Source organism: Seriola dumerili, unplaced genomic scaffold (assembly GCF_002260705.1).
Source record: "Seriola dumerili isolate Sdu_G_001 unplaced genomic scaffold, Sdu_1.0 BDQW01000468.1, whole genome shotgun sequence".
Taxonomy (NCBI): domain Eukaryota; kingdom Metazoa; phylum Chordata; class Actinopteri; order Carangiformes; family Carangidae; genus Seriola; species Seriola dumerili.
In genome coordinates, this window is record NW_019174723.1 from 1,758,212 (window position 1) to 1,777,374 (window position 19,163).

Genomic DNA, 19,163 nt, shown 5'->3' on the forward strand with positions numbered 1-19,163 from the left:
GGCTTAAGGAAAAAAAAAAAAGAAAAAAAGGAGTCTGCAGAGGCCTGAGAAGAAATGGGACTGTTTTGTTTTTTTTTCCCTCTATCTGTGTTTTGAGGGAAGGCCGCTACTTGCTGCACACCGGTCAGAGGAATGCCTTGTTTAAGTTTTTGCTCTAAAACAAACGCACATGTGCACAAAGTAAAACCAAAGATGAAGTTATTACTGTAAGACTGAATGTTGATGGATGTGGAGCAGGTGACAGACAACAGGTGTGTGCAGATTAGCAGAGCTGGGCGTGAAACAGGTGGTGGGATTTTAAGGCGTCTACAGTCACAGTTACATGATCAGTAAATACTCAGCAGCTCTTTTAAAATGTAAGGTTAGCTTCTAAGTTCCACCATTCATCAGCTGTGTTTCCGTTTTTCTCTTTAGTATCTGCAATATGTTGTTTCACTCAGACATGCTGTGTTTTTCCACACAAACCTTGTACTAGACATGTTCTGGTGCTTTTGAGGGCAGTTACTTTTATATCGATTTGCTTTTAAGATAATCATTTTTCTATGCAGTTCTTTAATAAGCTAGTTTAAAAAATGATGTCCCCTTTTTGAGTACAGGACATCAAATTTTATTTGTTGCATTTGACGTTGTTCTACCTGGCTTTTTTTTTTTGTATTTACAGACATTGTTACTGGTGGCTTCCCTATTTGAGATGAATATGGAAGGCAATAAAGCTTGTTTTTGGACTTTGGATTATAGTGTTTGCATAGTATTTCCATTTTGAAGTAGGCAATGTCATAATCATCAGCTTTGCTGCCCTGACTTTGAATCGATGATCAATGCGCAAAGAATTCAAATATTTTAGACCAGAGGTTTTTAAAGGCCTCACCAGGGGGGCTCCAAAGCTTCAGGGGAGACCCAGCGAATGGAAGGGAAAATATATTACAAGGTATTAAATTAGTTATCAAAAGGGAGATCATGTAAATTGGCCTAAATGTGTGTGATTTGGTTAAAGAGATGGTTCACAGATACAGTAGTTTTGGACAACTCTTTCTATGTATTTGGGTTTAGTCTCCAGTTATGTCAAACAGCAGCATTAGGCTATCTTGGCTCAATTGTTGGATGTCTATGGGATCCAATGACATCACCATGATCCCATAGGCATCCAGGAATTGAGCGAAAGAAAGCAAGTAAACCTGGGTGGGGTGAGGGGGTGCCTTTCTCCAAATTTTCTGAGGGTTGGTCCACAGTCTCAGACTTTGAAAACCCCTGTCTTAGACACATCACAATGAGTTAGACCTAGATCTTTCATCCACTATAATCCCACCATTATGACACTTCTGTTCAGTCTGGCACGGTGGTGCAGTGATTAGCACTTCACCTCACAGCAAAAAGGTTCTGGGTTCGAATCTGACGGCCAGCTGTTGCCGGTCTGTGTTCTCATGGATTCCTCCCACAAGCCAAAGACATGCAGGTTTAGATCAATTGGTAACACTAAACTGCCCCTTGGTGTGAATGTGAGTGGTGGTTTGTCTCTACATGTCAGCACTGTGATACCCCGCCCTCGCCCAATGTCAGCTGGGATTGGCTGCAGCGGCGACCCTGAGAGGTGAATGAATGTTCAGTCTGTGATGACCTATGTTTGACAGTTGATTTAAAATATTAGAAACACCTTTCAGTTAATGCATTTCAAAACAAGACAACAAACCTCAGCTGCAAAGAATTACCACAGACATGAATCAAAACCTTTATATCGGCGTCAACAACAACTGAATATGATAAACTTCAGGGAGATGTGATTTACTGTGGGCTGGAGTGAACAGCAACAGATATGGCTAAATGGAGGCAATAAACTGGCAACTTAGTGTAAAGGAGGTGATTTTACCAAAAATACAGAATCATATTTTTCACGCGGTACCTTTTTTTTTTATGTCAAAATGACTTTGTTGTCCCGTACTGTAAGTACATCAAACTTAAGTGGCTGATGAGGATTTGTTGGAATGAAGGCCAGCAAACAGAAGGACCTGCTCAATCAAATAAGTTGAAAAACTATAAATTACCTGTGATGCAGTCTGGCCACAACGATACAATAACCTAAACCCCATGTTATCTAGTCTCGTATCACAATCTTAAAATCAATACCTGCCCCGTTCTAATACATTGTTCATGCGAATAAAATTAAATGACAAAACATGCAACGTTTCAAATTTCCAAAATAACCTTTATTCTAAACTTACATTTTAAATTTTAAGTTTAGTATAAAAAAGTTAAGTGCACCTAAGTTCTTTTTTTCAAAGTATTCCATCTTTGACATGTCTCAGCAAACTGTAGTGACACTCATCTCCTTTAGTAATCTTAAAAGATAGAATGTGTACCAAAGTCCGTCACATCACTTTAGTACATACATCTATTTTACAAAATATTGTCAAGAGAATCCCTGAACTATAAATGTCCATAATCCTTCACCAAAGAGTGATCCATTTGCTGGCTGTGGTTGGCATAGCATCTACTGGTCAGCTGTAGTTTACAGTACTTCATATTGCTGGGACAAAGCCACCATTATGCTGCTTAACAAACAATCAGAGCAGAGATGGAAAAAAAAAAAGAGGAAACATTTGTTGGAATCATATTTTTTTTTTTGTTTGAAGTTTTGATAGCTGTGGCCTCTTACCCAGCAAAATGCACACTGAGCCATTTTAAAAACACTTGAGCGACGCGTCAGTCACGTATGCTAAAGCAGCTCTGTGTGTGAGCTGCACAGAGGACGTTCATCAGATGAGGGTCATCAGATGAAAGAAGTTGGCTTTCAGACAGCTGGTCTTTCTGACTGAAATAACACTGAGAAATCACTGAATGGTGGTTGACGGCAACAGCATTTGTTTCCTGGAGGCCACAGCTGTTAAAACTTGATACGGTATGTCGGATACCCAGTGACACATTGACGCTACCAGACACCAAAATGAAGAATATCTACAAATATCAGTCGATGGTATCCACACAGACTTACCTAGTTTCAGATACTTTATTTAAGTTTGCATGATAATGTATGATGTAAATATTCTAAAGAGGTTTAATTAGCAGCACAAAAATGTCTTGGAAATTAACAATTATGCTGACAGAGATAATAGCCTCACTGCATAAAAGTTTGCATACACTTTCAATCTACTGAACAACACGACACATTTTGACATTACTTTAAAATGGAATAGACTTGATGAAAAAGAAGCTTTTTTTTTTTTTTTAAATCTATAAATGTTCAAAAATCTCACAGCTTTCCTTTTAAAAAGACATGAAACCAGAATTTTAAAAAAAGAGAGTAGCCCCTTGTCTGCAACTTCTCAGATTTGCTTAGCAGTGCATCTCAGATAAAAAGTATTTAATCAAATTTGTACATAGCAAAAAGGTGCAAAAGTATGCAACAACTTAAAGGATGCAAGTGACCCACATAAAGTGACGTTAACACAACAATTGCAGTCGTGTCAGACTGACGGCTCTAGGTGCCGACAATCTCATAACTGCTAATTCGATGATATGTTTGCTTTTAAATTGTGACCTTAAAAATTTACAGTCACAACCAAACATAAGTGCATTGTAGACCAAATCTTTGGTACAACCAGCTCATTGGTTATACTAACAAATTTATTAGCCTAACTACTCATGTAAATCACTTGAATGTGGAAAAGTAGTGAAGGAAGAAACGAAACACTGAAATATTTAAGTCTCCTCAACCTTAGAAAATGTTGACTAATGCTATCACAAAGGTGACATTCCTCTATGGTGAAAAATTTTTATTTGATGATACCAAATTATACTTTGTGAAAGACAAACAAATGGAGGGTAATTCTTGAAACCTGTACAATAAACATTTAGTGTATAAACTCTGGGTATCCGACTGTGAAATAGAAACAGGAGACAAAAAAAAGCTAAAATGTTACACCAACCACCCCTTCCCATTCAACTTACTATTTGGATTTACTTTAAATTTCTTTCCTTTAAGTTTACTGAAGTTAATTTTCTTTAAATTAGGGCTATCCCCAGTGCTCTTTGGCACTTGACTATGTTCATCTACAAGTTGCCCAACAAGGTACAGTAATTCACTTTGGATATTGCATGGAATCTTTTCTTCAATTATTTGCTTTAATTCAAATTTTTTTTAATTTACAAGTGATTTCAATGTAACAATCTGTCAGATAGGAAGTTTACTGTGCAACAGATATGCCATGGTATTTTGGATACTGTGCAAAAGACAAGACAATTCTAACTAAAAGCATCCAAGATGCAGGTTTTTTTTTTTTTGTATAGTTGAGATGTTATTTCTCTTGATCATCATCATCATACTGGTATTTACATGGAACTATTACACATCTATTAATTTTACTACACTAAAAGTTTTCAAAAAAGACAAGTGGAGATTTCTTCTTTTTTTTTTGCGGTTAACTGCAACTTTGTAACTGCGTTTCACTTTCACCATAAAGCAGCTAAACTAAATAATGCGGGTCTGATATTTCAACATTTCATTTACGTAGCTTTACAGGTATACAAGAACATCTCAATGTAATTTGTGATCCATTTGATCAAAGGAGACCAGGTCTCTTCAACAAATGCCTGAAAGAGGTCCAATCTGGGATGACCAAAGAGGTTAGACCCAATGAAGAATTATGGCATGAATTCTACAACATTAAAAATTTTGCATTTGTCCTCTCCAGGCAGTGGCATTTATCATTTGATCTCTAGGTCACAAGTGGAGTACTGTACCTTTCACAAGGGCTCTAAAATATTACATTCCGTTAGGTGATATCAGTATTGTGGCATGGCCAAGCAGCCTGAAGAGGGTGGCATATGGGATGGGGGTAGAACTGGGGCATCATTTGGGACGGGGACACGGTTTAGGCATGATGGAGGAGTTGAGAAGTTGCTGTTACCAGATGGTATAACCTCCACTGGATCCACCCAGGAAGAAGTTGCTCTTGCGCTGTGACATTACAACATTGGCACCCTGCATGGCAGCCAGCTGAGCTGCATTGGGGGGATGTCCAGGAGGTGGGGGCTGAGGAGGGGAGAAACAAGCACAAACATGCACAGACATAAGATAATCTGACACTGCATCTCAACAACAACCTAACTGTGATCAATATGGCTCCTTTAAATCATTGAACTAGATGGACACTCACTGGGATGGAAACGCTGCTGCCTGCTGTGAAGCGAGCACCAGTATCAAAGCCACCATCCACCATCACTGTTGATCCAGGCGGGTACACGGCTCCCATGGGATAGTAAGCCATGGGGACATTCTGACCCACTGGCCCAACAGCCATGTGTGGCTGCATGGGCATAAACACCTGAGCACCAGGGTAGGGAGAGGACATCTGAGGCATCTGACCAGGCACCTGAGGTGGAAGCACATATCTGGGCTGGTATATCTGCAGACACAGAGGAGGACAGACAGGTTTAAAACCGTTTAGAAGGGTCACTGTGAGTAGTAACTGTATTATTGTATGACTTAGAAATGCAATAATTACCTCAGAATATGCAGGTGGTGTGTCTGTGTAAGGAGGTGCCTGAGGAGACATTTGCATAGCAGGAGGGTATACAGGTGCAGTGCTCTGCTGAGGGTACACAGCCTGCTGTGGATATGAACCTGCAAAACAACATTTTACTTTAAAGCAAATATTTGTCTCTATAGTCTTAACAGTGATTGACATAGAAATCTCAGACTGAGTGAAGTGATTGGGATTTCAGCAGTTACACAACATCATGTTCACTGTCAGAATACACCAAAGAATATCACATTTTCAGCAGTACTAGAGTATATCTTAATATTTAAATATGGACAGTAGATGAATTTAGCACATACAAAGTTAGTGTCAATTCCAGTCACTCACAGCCGGAGATCGCCTATTAGTAAAATTTATTTTATCCACAAAGGATAAAAGACGCCCGAGAAATTTTCTGCCTATAAATCCTGTCTTGTTTACTTGACAAAACTGCACCAAAAAGAGCAAATTACTTATTCCAATGATAAATACTACAGCTGAAATTAATTGCTGTTTTTTTTTTTATGGAAAATAAATGTGAAAGTATTTTGATATTTGATTCATTGTTTAAACAATTTTTATGCAAAGGTTCTCTGTTTGCAGCTTCTCGAATGTGAATTATTTCTGGTTTTCTTTGTTCTTTCATCAAACAAAACAAGACCATAAGGTTCCACCTCAGGCTCTGGGAACTTGTGATGGGTATTTCTGCTCATTGATAACACTCGATAATCAGTAAAAATAATCAGTAAATTAATCAGAAATAAAAAATAACTAAGTTGCCCTAAATCTACAAACCTGCCTGGCTGCAACAAAATACCTGACTATGATTATGTGGCTGGCTACAAGAAGTATTTGCAAACAGTGATATCTGCCAAGAGGGAGGTTACTAAGTACTGACATGTGATTTTTTAAATTATCAATTCATTTACTGATTATTTCCTTGAGCAATTCTTTGATGCCTTGAAATCTTTTTTGTCTGATGGGAAGACAAAGAAAACAAATTATTCACATTTGAGAGGAGAATTTATGCCATTTGTGTTAAAAAAAGATCAAATTAGTTGCTAATTAATTTGACCAATAAACCTACCAATCAATTACCAAATTAGTTTCTGATTAATTTGACCAATCAATAAATCGACCAATCAATAAATCAACTAATCGTTTTAGTTATATTTAGCTGGTTTACACGTTAGTCTAGATGCTTTTATGTTTTTTTTAATTACTCCCTGCTCCTGAATAAATAATTAATTTCAGCTGTAGTTTTTATGGTTGGTATTACTAATTTGAACTTGAACTTTTATCAAGGAAACAATATAGGATTTAGACAAAAATTTGCTGGATTCTGAGAATTTGTTTTTACATTTTAGCTTTATAAAAGACGTGAAATGATAAAACGATGAACAAAATAGTTGTAGATTAATTTGTCTTATCGTATAAAACTGTAAGTTTTATATAACACAAATAATATAAAATATACAAATTAACTAATTTATACACACATGAGCAAAGTATCAGTAAAATACACGGTACAGATTTAAATTCCCATGCGTGGGTCTTACAAAACAAGAGGAAACGGTGTCATCTTTGCCTTTAAAATTCGCCTGTTTTTAGTGATGCTAGCTGACTGAAAATATGTGACTTGGCCAATAATGGTCCGAGAATATAAGGTGACAGTAAATCCAGATGTTCATTACTAACATCTTTAGTATTAGATGATAAACTAGATGCCTAAGTTGAACATGACTGTGCTCCGTGTTAACCAGAAAGCGTCGGTTTATTGTCATGTACGTAGCTAAACGTGAAGTCCTCTCCTTCAGATGGCCATAACGACAGCTCTTCATCTCTAGTTATAACATCAGCGTCCTATAACGAACAGTTGACTAATCTCCTAAATACGGTCTGGAGAAATACCTTTGTTGTTCATTGTTGTGGACTGTTCCGGAGGCTGAGGAATATCAGATTAAAAGGGAGACTCTGCGTATGTAGTCACGGCCTTATAACAGGTTACGGCTGCTTCACGATCATCCACTTCCTTGTTTTTCAGCTTCTTGTTGTTGTGGAAGTGGTGTCGTCACTCGTTCTCTATCTGTGGTTCGTTCGACGCACGCAGTGTTTCACCTGCTCGAGCGCCCCCTACAGGTAGGAAACAAAAGGAAGCTGAAGAATGAAGGTGAACTGTTGTCTCATTCACAAAAGAAAAAATAATTGGACTTGGCTGCGTAATTCTAATTTATAATGTCACAATTAACAATATCAGAAAACTATCTGAATTACGAAAAAACGTAGACTAACGAGGCAGGAATTGGTACGCCTCAGAACTTGCCTGAGAATCATCAGGTTTTTAAGATTCCCACGGTATCACAGTAATTCACTGATAGTTCTCAGTGCACCCAATGGTACATAGCAACAATGATCTACTAATAGCTATTTCGGCCTTTTTAATTTTCCAAAATGTGAACAAATAAAGGTTAAAAAATGGGGCTTAAGTTGTTATGACTCAATGAATCCATGGCAACATTACACTTCCTGTTTGAATTTTACGTCTGTTAACACAAGGCTCTTAACGTTTAATATAACATTTTACAAAATACTTTGTTCAAAAAGAAATATACAACAACATCAACACTTAATTAGATTGACATTCAAGCTTTAAAAACAAACAACAAAAAACATACGACAAAAACAAATAAAACTCTCCCAATAATAATAATAGATTGAGAGCTCATAATTAAAAGATCAGGATCTCATTATCATGTATGTACACAAGTATTTATTAATGTTGTACCAACATTTATAAGCGAAACACATCCATGTATTGATTCTATTGATTCAGTCATTGTTGTTTTATAGTGACAAAACAACAGTAAAACATCAAGAGACAAAAGAACTTTTCAGTAACACCAGTAACCTTTTGTAGAGTAACTTAGATGACAAAAAATATAATTATATGTTTGCAGGAGGTTTGAGTGGTCAAGGTCTAATTAGCCTATAAGCTCTGCTTTCACAATTTGGTTAAGGATTAAAAACAAGTTTTATACATCAAGATCATACTCAAAGCAAGTGTAGGGAATACAACAAAAAACAACACAATAAATCACTCAATACAGGTATATATACTGTTACTGAGTACAGTATCATTATGTAGTGTTTAGAATTCATAAAAAGCAAGAATTCTTTATTTGACATAAAACAAAAACTAGTAGGTGATTTTAAAGCCTCCGTTTTACAGAGTGTGATATATTTATCAGGGTTATTTTTTTCCCCCTTATTTTCAATATAAATACACACAGCCACAGAACCACATATTTTCTCTAAACCAAGTTAACAAAACAAATCACAGCAGGTATGACACTATAAAACAGCCAGTCAGGGCAAGTCAGGTAGAAGGAAGTCCAATCCAGAGGGATCCATGAATCGGCTATTCTATTCAGCTTTCAATATATCAAAACAAAATATAACAAAGGATACCATCTCCATAGTAGGCCTACATAAAATATGAGCAGTTGTTTTTTGGGAATCCTGTTGTGTTGTTTTCATAATTTTGTACAAGTTCATCGAAGTAAACGGGTAATTTCTCATTCAAACACACTGTCAGTGAAACAAAGAGCGGTATTAAGAAACTGTTCGTGTAGCAGCACGGTGTTTCATCTATTATTTCTCTGTGTCAATGATTCATAGCTGCTCTCACTGTTCAGCTTTTATTGGGGCACTTCCCCTTTAAGAGAGCCATGGCAGCTCTCAAGTCGAGGCAGACATTTTTCAATGCAAGATTTTTTCCTTGCATAAATTATGTTCATGACGTAGTGCAAAAGGCCAATTTTGTGGCAATTTTGTCCGACTTTACAGCTGAAATAGGATTTTGTGAGACACCTCGAGGATTTTTGATTATCTGAACTGTTGCAGAAAGGCCATCGTCATTAAATATTAAGAGAGAGGAGATCCTAACATTGCAACCCTCCTTATCAATGCAAATACCTCTTTTGTGTGCAGTCACAGCGCCTGTCTGGGAGCTGAGATGAATTTTTAATTATGTGTGACTGAAACAAACTGTGACAAGGACCTTTATAAGAGCGGGGGATTACAGCGAATAAGCTGCATTTACGCGGTAAGTTGAATATAATAACCGGACTCTATTCGAGCCTGCTCCTCGCGCATAGCAGCGAAATGGCGAGAGGAAATGAGTTTTGGTTAATATGCAATGTTCGTAATTAGCATAATTTATATATTTATGATAAAGAGAGGGAAATACATAATATTCGGTCTCTAGGCACGGGTCGAGATGATTTCTGTCGCCTGTACTTGGTGGTTAGTGCTTGTCTTCAAAAGTGGCCGACGCGGCGAGACTTTTATTGGCCGGGATGGGGGTGGGGAGCCCATCAACACCCGCTGAAGTTTTGACAGATCCTCATTTCTAACGGGGCATTGCAGCAGGAAAGTCGTCCTCTGGAATCTTTTTTTGATCTATGATGAATTTGTAACCACTTTATGTCCACGATCAGCGTGTTTCATGCCGCTTTCTGCAGCTAAAGTGCAACACAGTATGGCCTGTTTATAGGCCCCTCCAAATAGTCTGGTCCTGCAATGACAGAAATAGCCATGAATAAAAAACAGTCCTCTGCATGTGGGTCTGGGTCTGTAACCAGCATTTGCCCCCTGTAGTGCGGATACTACGGGCTTACAGGGGTCACCAACATGAAAATTTATAAGTTTTAATGCCTGAAATAGCTGCAAAACATATTAAGAAGGACCTTAAAGACTTTTTTGTTTGATCTGTGTGTGTTTTGCTCAGAATGCCAGGAAGACTGTGACTGTGGTGGTGCAGCGAGCCATGAACTCCCAGGATCTCCCTGCCAAAGATGCCCCGCTTACTGTCAATGAGCAGGTAACACTCACCTGTCTGAACAGTGACAGGCCCTCTCTTCTTGCAGTAGCCACACAGAGCTTAGCCGAACCCTCATAACTTATGTTGTCTTCAAGTTCTGTGCTGCTGTTTGCTCCTGTCACCCTCCATGTGCCAGCATATCATATCATAACGGAATGATTAACTTCCACACAGCAGTTCATTGAGATCAGGAGCCACTTTTGTGTTTGATCGCCTAATAATTCCTGCTGCTCTATGCTTGTGAGTTATCAGTCTTTAAACTGCCATGCTTAATAATTAATTGTGTTTTTTCCTCTCTTTAGTAACATTCTGTGTACATAGACATAGTCAGCAAACAAAAGCAATGCTCTTCACAGAGGGGATATTGAAAGCATTGCTTGAGCTGCTTGTTGGCTGATGCTCTTATCATTGTTTTGTTGTACTCATGCTCTTTTCATTTTCATTTTTTTTTTTTTTTTTTTTTTAGTATTGTTTTTTTTTTGTTTTTGGTCATTGTGTCCTAATATGTGCTTGGCTTCTCTGTTCTCCTTAGCCATTCACTGTCTGACTGCAGAAGTCTTTTTTCAGCCATTTAAATCCTGCACTTTGAAATTCCCTGCCAAAGACAACCAGGTATGCATCCTCCTCTCTCTTCCTGCATTGTCTCTCTGCACTTTGTCTTCCAGCCCAGGTTGTCTTGCTGCCTCTCCTCTAGGTCTTTCCTTATTGCATACCATAAGTCACTGGTTGAGTCAAAAAGGGGATTCACTACATGTAGTTAGACAGTAAATCGATGAGGGGGATAAATACTAAATTCAGGCTTTCTTTTGTGACCCTTCAGATACTAGATGAAGTGAGACTTTTACCATATTTATCTATTATGATAAAAAAAATTCACAAAAGAAGTGCAATAGAGTTGGCAGATCCTTGTACGTTTGAGTCATCTCAGCTTTTATTCCCGATCACTGCGCAGGTCATTGTGATGTCTGGCCATGAGACTATTCGAGTGCTAGAGGTAGAGGTCGATGCGTCTCTGCCGTCATCAGTAAACGATGGGAAGAGTGAAGGCAAAGCTGAGGAGGGAGTGGCTCAGGCGGCGGAGCAACCGGAAGGCGGCAGCACCCAGGACAGCCCCACTGTGCCCCAGAGCACAGGGGGAATAGGTAAATCAAGCCCTTGCTAGATGAAAAAGGATAGATGACGACTTTTTATTATTCATATGCACATGACACAGATGTACTGAAATGCCAATGACAGCTGTGAAAACCACTTGAAATGTCAGTAAGAACCAACGTTAGCTGTGCTCCTGCAGTGCTGGGTGAGCAGCAGGTGGTGTCTGTAGAGGCTCCGGTCCCCGCTGTCCAAACGCTGACTCCTGCTGTTCCCATCAGTGTGTCCATGCCGCAGCCCCAGGCCACCATGCCCATCACTGTACAAGGCTGTCCACAGGTATGAATTTACACACCAAGCACTCTTTCCATATTCATCTTTTGTCATTAGAGAAAGAATATTGTAGTAAATAGTTTTCTTGACCTAAAACAAGGTGTTTGGTGTACACTGGCCTTGAAAGTTCAGTGTGAAATGACAAGTGATGAGGGCAAAAGAAAAAAAGCCTTATTTGCATTTCACCCTGTTCACATATAATTTCTTGTCCAATATTCATGTGTCAGAGGGATTAATGTCACTATTGTCACCCACAGGCGAGTGTGGGTGATTTAGTGAAGTCACTGACTGTGGCAGTTGCCTCCAGTACATTGTGAATGTGAAAAATGGAACAAATTTGATCCCAAACACCTGAACACCTGGCCTGAGGCTGTAGAAAAAAATTGGAGTGAATTCGAACCAATACGTACCACGGCAACAACAAAAATAAAACACCAAATATCGTGAAAAAACAAAAGAAATTCAGTACTGCAGCAGAGGAAGATGGATTATCTGAGTCCAAAGGCAAAGAAAATTTTATTACTGCTACTATTTAGTTTAGTAAAATTACCCCTGTAAAACACCAGAATGATAGTAAAAACAGATAAAGGACGTATACGAACCCTCTGAGAAAAACATTGCTCACTCCAGTCACAAATGCTGATTGAAAGCAAATCTTTTACTTCTCAACATCAGGTGCTGACCCAGGAAAGTCTGGCCACGTTGATGACCGGTATGATGGCCCAGACAGGGTCGCTGGGCCAACCCCTACTCATCCCCCTGAGTATGGCGGGCTCCATCGGTGGCCAGGGCAGTCTGGCTGTTCTCACCCTCCCCACCACCAATGTTGCTACTCTCCCTGGGCTTGCAGCAGCTAACTCAGCCGGAAACCTCCTCAAGCTGCCCTTTGCTGGCCTCCAAGGTAAAATACAAACTGTCCCTGCATGTGTGCTGCCCATTTGGCCTCTCTTATCCAGATTGTGTTAAAATGTAAGTCTGGCTACATCACCGCTGACATCTCACTTCAAAAGCGCTATAGAACGGCCCACACACATCATTTCCTCCTGAGGTGTAACACATCAACGTGGCGTGGCTCTAGGGATGGCGACGTCTGTCGGTCAGTCAGTCCACCACTTCCTTCCTGTCCTCTTGTCTACACCACGTTCACATTTGTGGTTTTAAGTGAAATCCACTATCGGAGATGTCATCGAATTTGGTAGAAACATACATGTCTACCTAATGGATGACTTGTAATAACTTTGGTTATAATAACTTTTCATTTAATATTTTGATTTATGATCAAATACCTACAAAATATTGACATTCCCATCACACTACTTTGTGTTTAGTAGAAATTAGCAAATGCTAGCATGTTAACCCACTACCCAGCATAGTGAACATTGTAAACCACGGTAAACCATGTCAACCATGACGTCCCCCTGACGTTATAGGAGGCCTGTAAGGAGCCTCACAGAGCTGCTAGTGTGGCTATGAACTCTTAGTCTTGTCATCATGTTTTAGTCAGTTTTCTCACATTAAACGTTATCTCAACTAATAGATTGCATACACTTGAATTTTCCTTCAGCTGCCACAGTCTTGAACTCAGTCCAGCCCCAGCTGCAGACAAATGCACAGACAGTGTTCCAGCCTCAAGCAGCCTCCATGCAGTCAGTCCAGGCTGCTGTGCAGCAGGTGACGTCTCAGCCAACGCAGGTGACCAATGCCCAGGCTACTGCAGCTCAGATGGCAGCAGCCCAGGCGACCACGGCCTCAACCACCATGTCTCAGTCCAACATATCTGTGGCAGCACTGCAGACTGCAGGACTCTCCCTCAATCCTGCTATTGTAAGAATGCCAGCGTGTAGTCACCTCTGTACTGTTAACATCTGGCTTATGAGTCATGTAATTTCATTTTGCTGTGTTCTGTGATTTATTTTTTGCACAGATCAATGCTGCTTCATTGGGTGCACAGCCCCAGTTCCTCAGTTCCCTTGCCTCCACTCCCATCATCACCAGTGCCATGTCCAACATGGCTGGCATCACCAGCCAGATCATCACAAATGCCCAGGGACAGGTCGGTGCTATAAAAAAACTGCTATTGCAACTGCTGCTCAGTTTCTATTCTATTCTATTCTTTTCTATTCTATTATTTAAAAAGTAAGTCCGAAAAATGTGAACGCTATAAGAACAAGTAATTCCCAAACTAACATGCTCCCCTTACATAGTGCCATTTAGGTTTTTTCAAGTTTTCATACTGATGTGTTTTGATTGCTAATCACACCCTCTCCAAGAACAATCAGAATGTTGTGTTTCTGTTTCTGGGAATAAAGGCTCCAGCCTCCAGTTAACATCAATCAGCAGTGCTATTTCAAGTCAGTGGAGCATAAGACAATTTCTGTGAAAACTGATTTGTCCTCTCAAACACTTCCATTACTCAGTCTTTCCATTATTGCAGCTCATTGCAGTTAGTAGTGCAGTGTTTAATCTTGAAAGACATGATTTTTATTCCAAGTAAAGTGCTAACAGGACATTCTTATTTTCCAGAAGCAAAAACACTGCTATGACAGGCTGTCGAATGTCCTGAGAGCGAAAACTATCACAGATGGTTCCGTTTCAATTATTTGTATGTATTTCTCCAAAATTCAAACAATATTTACAGGTTATAGGAACCCTCCCGCTGTTGGTGAACCCGGCCTCTCTGGCTGGAGGGGCTGCAACTCCCACCCTGCCCCTCCAGGGTCTCCAGGTCCAGACTGTCACCCCACAGCTGCTTCTCAACACCCAGGGACAGATCATTGCCACTGTAGGAAATGGACCTGCCACAGTTGTGACTTCTGCTGCAGTTCTGCCCAAAGCCGCTGCTCCTCCAACACTTACCAAGCCTAACACACAGGTACACACAAAAATCTGTCCGGACTTTGGAGTCAGAAAGGACTACTGCATTTATAAAATAGGTTACATCCAAGACTATTATTTATTTGTTCCCTCCCAGGCTTCGGTAACAAGTGTCACTCCGTCGCCAGTTGTAATCGCCCCGCAGCCGTCTGTACTGAAGACCGCCACCACGCTCTCTTCCACGGTACCCATCACCTGTGGAGACATAGCAAAAGTGGGCCAGCTTGTCAGCAGTATGTACACCTGCTTCTCCTATCCAAACATAGATCCGCTTTAAGTAGGTAGATATTTTTAACCAGACTCTTCACAATTGTAGAACCCCAGCAGGTAGTCAGCAGCGAGGAAGGCATTAATCTGGAGGAAATTCGAGAGTTTGCCAAGAATTTCAAGATCCGTCGGCTGTCCTTGGGGCTTACGCAGACACAAGTAGGGCAGGCTCTGACTGCAACTGAGGGTCCGGCTTACAGCCAGTCTGCCATTTGCAGGTAAATGACTCCCCTGTCCATGTTGCCTTACACAGAGAAGTGTTCTTCAGCAAACTCTTTACAAAGCATCATCAAGGACAGGGTGTGTACACTGCATTTGATATGTGCATACGTTGTCCACATTTGCATGCACACAAATTACAATTCTTATACTGTTCCAACATGAATGTAGTTAAGGCGCCCATGAAAAAAAAGTACTCATCTTCTTGTATTATGTTAGTGCAGTCATGCTTAGTGGAGTGAGTGCAACACTGACATTTTGTGTTATATTTGCAAAAAACTGTTGCAAGAAATCCTTAATGCATCAGTGTGAATACATTTTAATTGCATTAATTGCACTGTAATTGCTTTGGCTACTTTCTACATAAAAATAAGGAGGTCTGTGAGTAAAGATTTGAACAATTTCTGACATATGGTTTATATAGTTTATTCCCTAAATCAAAAATTACTTTAAATTAATTGTTTGACATTTTGGGAAATACCTTTATTTACTTTTTGGCAGAGCGCTAGATTAAAAGATAGATACCACTCTCATGTCTCCCCATTAAATATGCTGCTACAGCCACCAGCTGTTTGGCACAGCTTAGCGTAAAGACTGAAGGGAATCAGCCAGCCGGGCTCTGTGCAAAGGTAACAAAATCTGTCTGTCAGAATCTCGTATACTCGTATTTGCTTGGATTAAACAAACAAGACATAGCGTGGTAATTAGTGAAATTTGGAGGTGCTGGTAGGTGGATTCTGTTTCCGTCATACAGAGTTCAGCCCAGCTGTTTCCCCTGTTTCCAGGCGTTATGCTAAGCTACACTAACCACCTGCTGGCTGTAGCTTCATATTTAATGAACCATATTGATCCTCTCACCTGATCTCAGCAAGAACACCAAGCATATTCCTAAAATGTTAAATTAGTCCTTTAATGCAATCGATAACATTTGCACTGCTTAGGCTACATTTTACAGAAAAAGAGGCGTCTGTGAGTATAGATTTTAAGATTTCTCCAAAGTGGTATTTCAATATGAACAGCAATGGAGTCATTATTATATAGAGGTCAGTAATTACATTAAGTAAAATAATGAGATATTTGTCAGTAAGCTGGTTAAAGCTTGGACTGGTATATAAAATATCTAATTCACTTGCCTGCAAACTGGATCTATGTATACTATGTCTGTGTTCATAGGGATCAAATTGAGATACGGTGCCTATAGTGTACGCTCATGAAAAACTTCAGATTGAACTTTCTTTTGTACTGCAGGTTTGAAAAATTGGATATCACTCCCAAGAGCGCTCAGAAGCTAAAGCCCGTGTTGGAGAAGTGGCTGGCCGAAGCCGAGCACTGGAACCAGAAAGGCCAGCAGAATCTGATGGAGTTTGTTGGTGGTGAACCTTCCAAAAAACGCAAGCGGCGTACCAGTTTCACACCGCAGGCAATAGAGGTTCTCAACTCCTACTTTGAGAAGAATGCACTGCCAACAGGTCAAGAGATTACTGAGATTGCAAGAGAGCTAAACTATGACCGAGAGGTTGTGCGAGTATGGTTCTGCAACCGGCGACAGACGTTGAAAAACACAAGCAAAATCAACGTTTTCCAGGTTCAGTAGCGACGTCATTCTGGGAGAGTTTGCTACTGATCTTTTATCCTGTTGGGAAGCTGAACATTTAATACAATAACACAGATGTAGATAGTGTTGTAAATATGATTTAACCTCTGTAAAAGGCTGAAAGAATATGAATTTTTTGAGAAAATGATTGAAATACATGACTGAAATCTAATGAAAGAGAACTTAAAACGAATAATTATTGTGTTTTAAAGTTGTATATATGTACACTACTTCTGTGGTGGGTACTAAGTCAAATTGCATGGTCCTCTTCTCATATACAGTGATAATAACATGTCATATTTAAAAACGTTTGAACTTTTATACAAATGGTTTTATAGGGTAACCTTCTGAATTACTTTAAGCGGGCGAGCACTGAGTATTATTGAGTTTAATCATATTCATGTCACTTTGGCACAGTGGATGACAGTACGCTGATATTTGATATTTAGCTCCTCATTTACTTTATATTCAGATAATATTTGTACTGCATGAGCAGCTCTGCAAACATAAATTCTGACAGGAATAAATATGACTGTAGGCTATAAGTGGGCAATGACCTATAACCTTGTTTTCATCAGAAGTTGTTGTCTAAAGAAAACCAAAAATGACTTTGCCCTCTAACTACTCCTGACTCTGCAACAAGTATTTTGGGACAATCATCATTTTGATATTTGATTGATAATCATCAAGACAAAATCTGCAGTCATATTCTCTTGTTTGGCTTTATAATAAATTTATTAAATAATTTTATAAAAGTGTCACATGGAGAGGGTCATTTCTGATGTTCCATGGACAACAGGTTCTTATCAAAATAAAGCAGTAGCCCAGGCTGTTGCCCATGATGCCAACATATTACAGTTTTTAAAAAATAAAGTTTGTTTCATTTGTGAGTTACTGATCGTGCAAATACACATACTGTATGTGTGTTTGAATTCACAACAGTCTGTCCTCTTTTAACGCTTTCTGTTAAATGTGTTTATAATACTCTGAGAGTATTTTGTGTTTTCTCTGTTCACTGTTGTGACTTTTGCCCTTAATGGCTTGACAGTGCTGCTGTGACATTTTTTTCCTTTCAAGTTAAAGTATATTTCCAAAATAGGAGCTTAATTGGCCCATTATGAAGTCAACTTGAAATAGTCTCATGATGCCTGAAACGTTAGTGCCAGATTTTTTTTAGATACACTTACTAAGCCTAATATCAATCAAATTGATTAACTGAATTTCAAAAAAAGTAATTAACTGTTTAGTCAAGAAAATTAGGTTTTGTGGTTAAATGTGTTTTGAAAATTCATTATGAATGAGTTAAAGGAGTGTTTGCATGTGAAGTCTGGAGTTGTTATATTTAGGAAATATACTGTGGCAGTTTTCTTTATCGTTGCCAATTCTTCAAGAATTCTTTGCACTTTAGTGACAGCTGAGAAAGTTAAAGGGTTACGAATGCTATATGTACGGTGCAAGGTTTCTGTTACGTTTGTAAAAGAATTTAATTCATTGTAAAGTTTTTGAACAGCAAGAAGCTTTGCTTTCCAAAATGTAGCAGTACTGGCAAAATTGCAATAATCAACTTGACAAGCAACATCTATCATTAAGATTAATGTACTTTTTATGCAGATGAAATGTAAAATACTGCAGATTAATTATAAACTAATATACATTATTATTCACATATCTAAATTATTTTATTTGACAATTGTGAATGATATGTTGAATGGGGCATTTTATTTTCCACCTCATATTTACCTTTTGAATAACAGTAGGCCTACATTGCAGTGGACATACAGTATGTCTAACCATAAAAAATAATATTACAAAGGTCTTGCTTTAACATGTGTTTTACCTTCATGTTAAATATGGGAAGACAATATATATAATATTGTTTATTATAGTAAGATGTCAATAGAGAAAAGAAGAGCTAAATTAGAATAATAAGATATCAACCATTAGTTTTTTTGACTGCAAAGCACACAAAGGGTTCAGGTCTTAGTGAGACAAGGGAAAAACTAAAGTTGGTTGCTTTTTGTCATTTCTGTCAGATAAATCAAATAAAACCTGTCTTTATTAATCACTCCTTATTGTTATGTATTGATATATTTTCTGTCTTTGCATTGGCTGTAGTTAGATAGTAACGACTGACCTCCACAACAGGGACTGAAAAAATTGGTTCTTTTTACAAGTACAATATCTCTTCTAATCATGGCTGGATTAACTTCCTTTTGACCCCCACTGTACATGAAACTTTAATTATTTTCCCAAACATGGGAAACAACATTTTAACACAATGAAATTGCTTGCAACAGTTAACAGCTAAAAACCAAAAATGTTGAGTTTAAGAAAATTTTAAGAAAACTGGGAAAACTGGCAGTGGGCGCTGGGCGGCGGCAATGATCCCTAA

At 38.9% G+C, this 19,163-nt stretch overlaps 2 protein-coding genes across 3 annotated transcripts; one reads left to right on the forward strand and one right to left on the reverse strand.

Annotated features, from left to right (window-relative positions):
- Positions 1-1,714: 1,714 nt before the first annotated feature.
- On the reverse strand, positions 1,715-7,577 carry dazap2 (DAZ associated protein 2). Its single transcript, XM_022763138.1, has 4 exons — positions 7,425-7,577; positions 5,499-5,617; positions 5,151-5,399; positions 1,715-5,026 (listed from the first exon to the last, which is right to left on the reverse strand). Exons 1-4 carry the CDS (start codon positions 7,435-7,437, stop codon positions 4,898-4,900), a joined length of 510 nt encoding a protein of 169 aa, XP_022618859.1. The 5' UTR covers positions 7,438-7,577; the 3' UTR covers positions 1,715-4,897.
- Positions 7,578-9,223: 1,646 nt separating this feature from the next.
- On the forward strand, positions 9,224-18,830 carry pou6f1 (POU class 6 homeobox 1). 2 transcript variants are annotated; one of them, XM_022763128.1, is made up of 11 exons: positions 9,224-9,618; positions 10,303-10,395; positions 11,348-11,537; positions 11,687-11,823; positions 12,493-12,718; positions 13,382-13,641; positions 13,742-13,870; positions 14,456-14,689; positions 14,789-14,924; positions 15,008-15,176; positions 16,426-18,830. In XM_022763128.1, the coding sequence occupies exons 2-11, from the start codon at positions 10,342-10,344 to the stop codon at positions 16,769-16,771; spliced, it is 1,881 nt and encodes a 626-aa protein (XP_022618849.1). In that variant the 5' UTR covers positions 9,224-9,618; positions 10,303-10,341; the 3' UTR covers positions 16,772-18,830. The 2 variants fall into 2 exon arrangements, with proteins under 2 accessions (XP_022618849.1, XP_022618850.1); XM_022763129.1 differs by lacking the exon at positions 9,224-9,618 and adding an exon at positions 10,928-11,007 and having other exon boundaries at positions 10,309-10,395.
- Positions 18,831-19,163: the final 333 nt, after the last annotated feature.

Bases quoted from the DNA above. Each gene is read 5' to 3' on its own strand.
- dazap2 (XM_022763138.1), bottom strand. The intron at 5,400-5,498 runs GTAATTATTGCA...CTGTGTCTGCAG, and splicing joins CACCACCTGCATATTCTGAG to ATATACCAGCCCAGATATGT. The intron at 5,027-5,150 runs GTGAGTGTCCAT...TCCCCTCCTCAG, and splicing joins GCAGCAGCGTTTCCATCCCA to CCCCCACCTCCTGGACATCC.
- pou6f1 (XM_022763128.1), top strand. From the start codon at position 10,342: ATGAACTCCCAGGATCTCCCTGCCAAAGATGCCCCGCTTACTGTCAAT. The intron at 13,642-13,741 runs GTAAGAATGCCA...TTTTTTGCACAG, and splicing joins TCTCCCTCAATCCTGCTATT to ATCAATGCTGCTTCATTGGG. The intron at 14,690-14,788 runs GTACACACAAAA...GTTCCCTCCCAG, and splicing joins TTACCAAGCCTAACACACAG to GCTTCGGTAACAAGTGTCAC.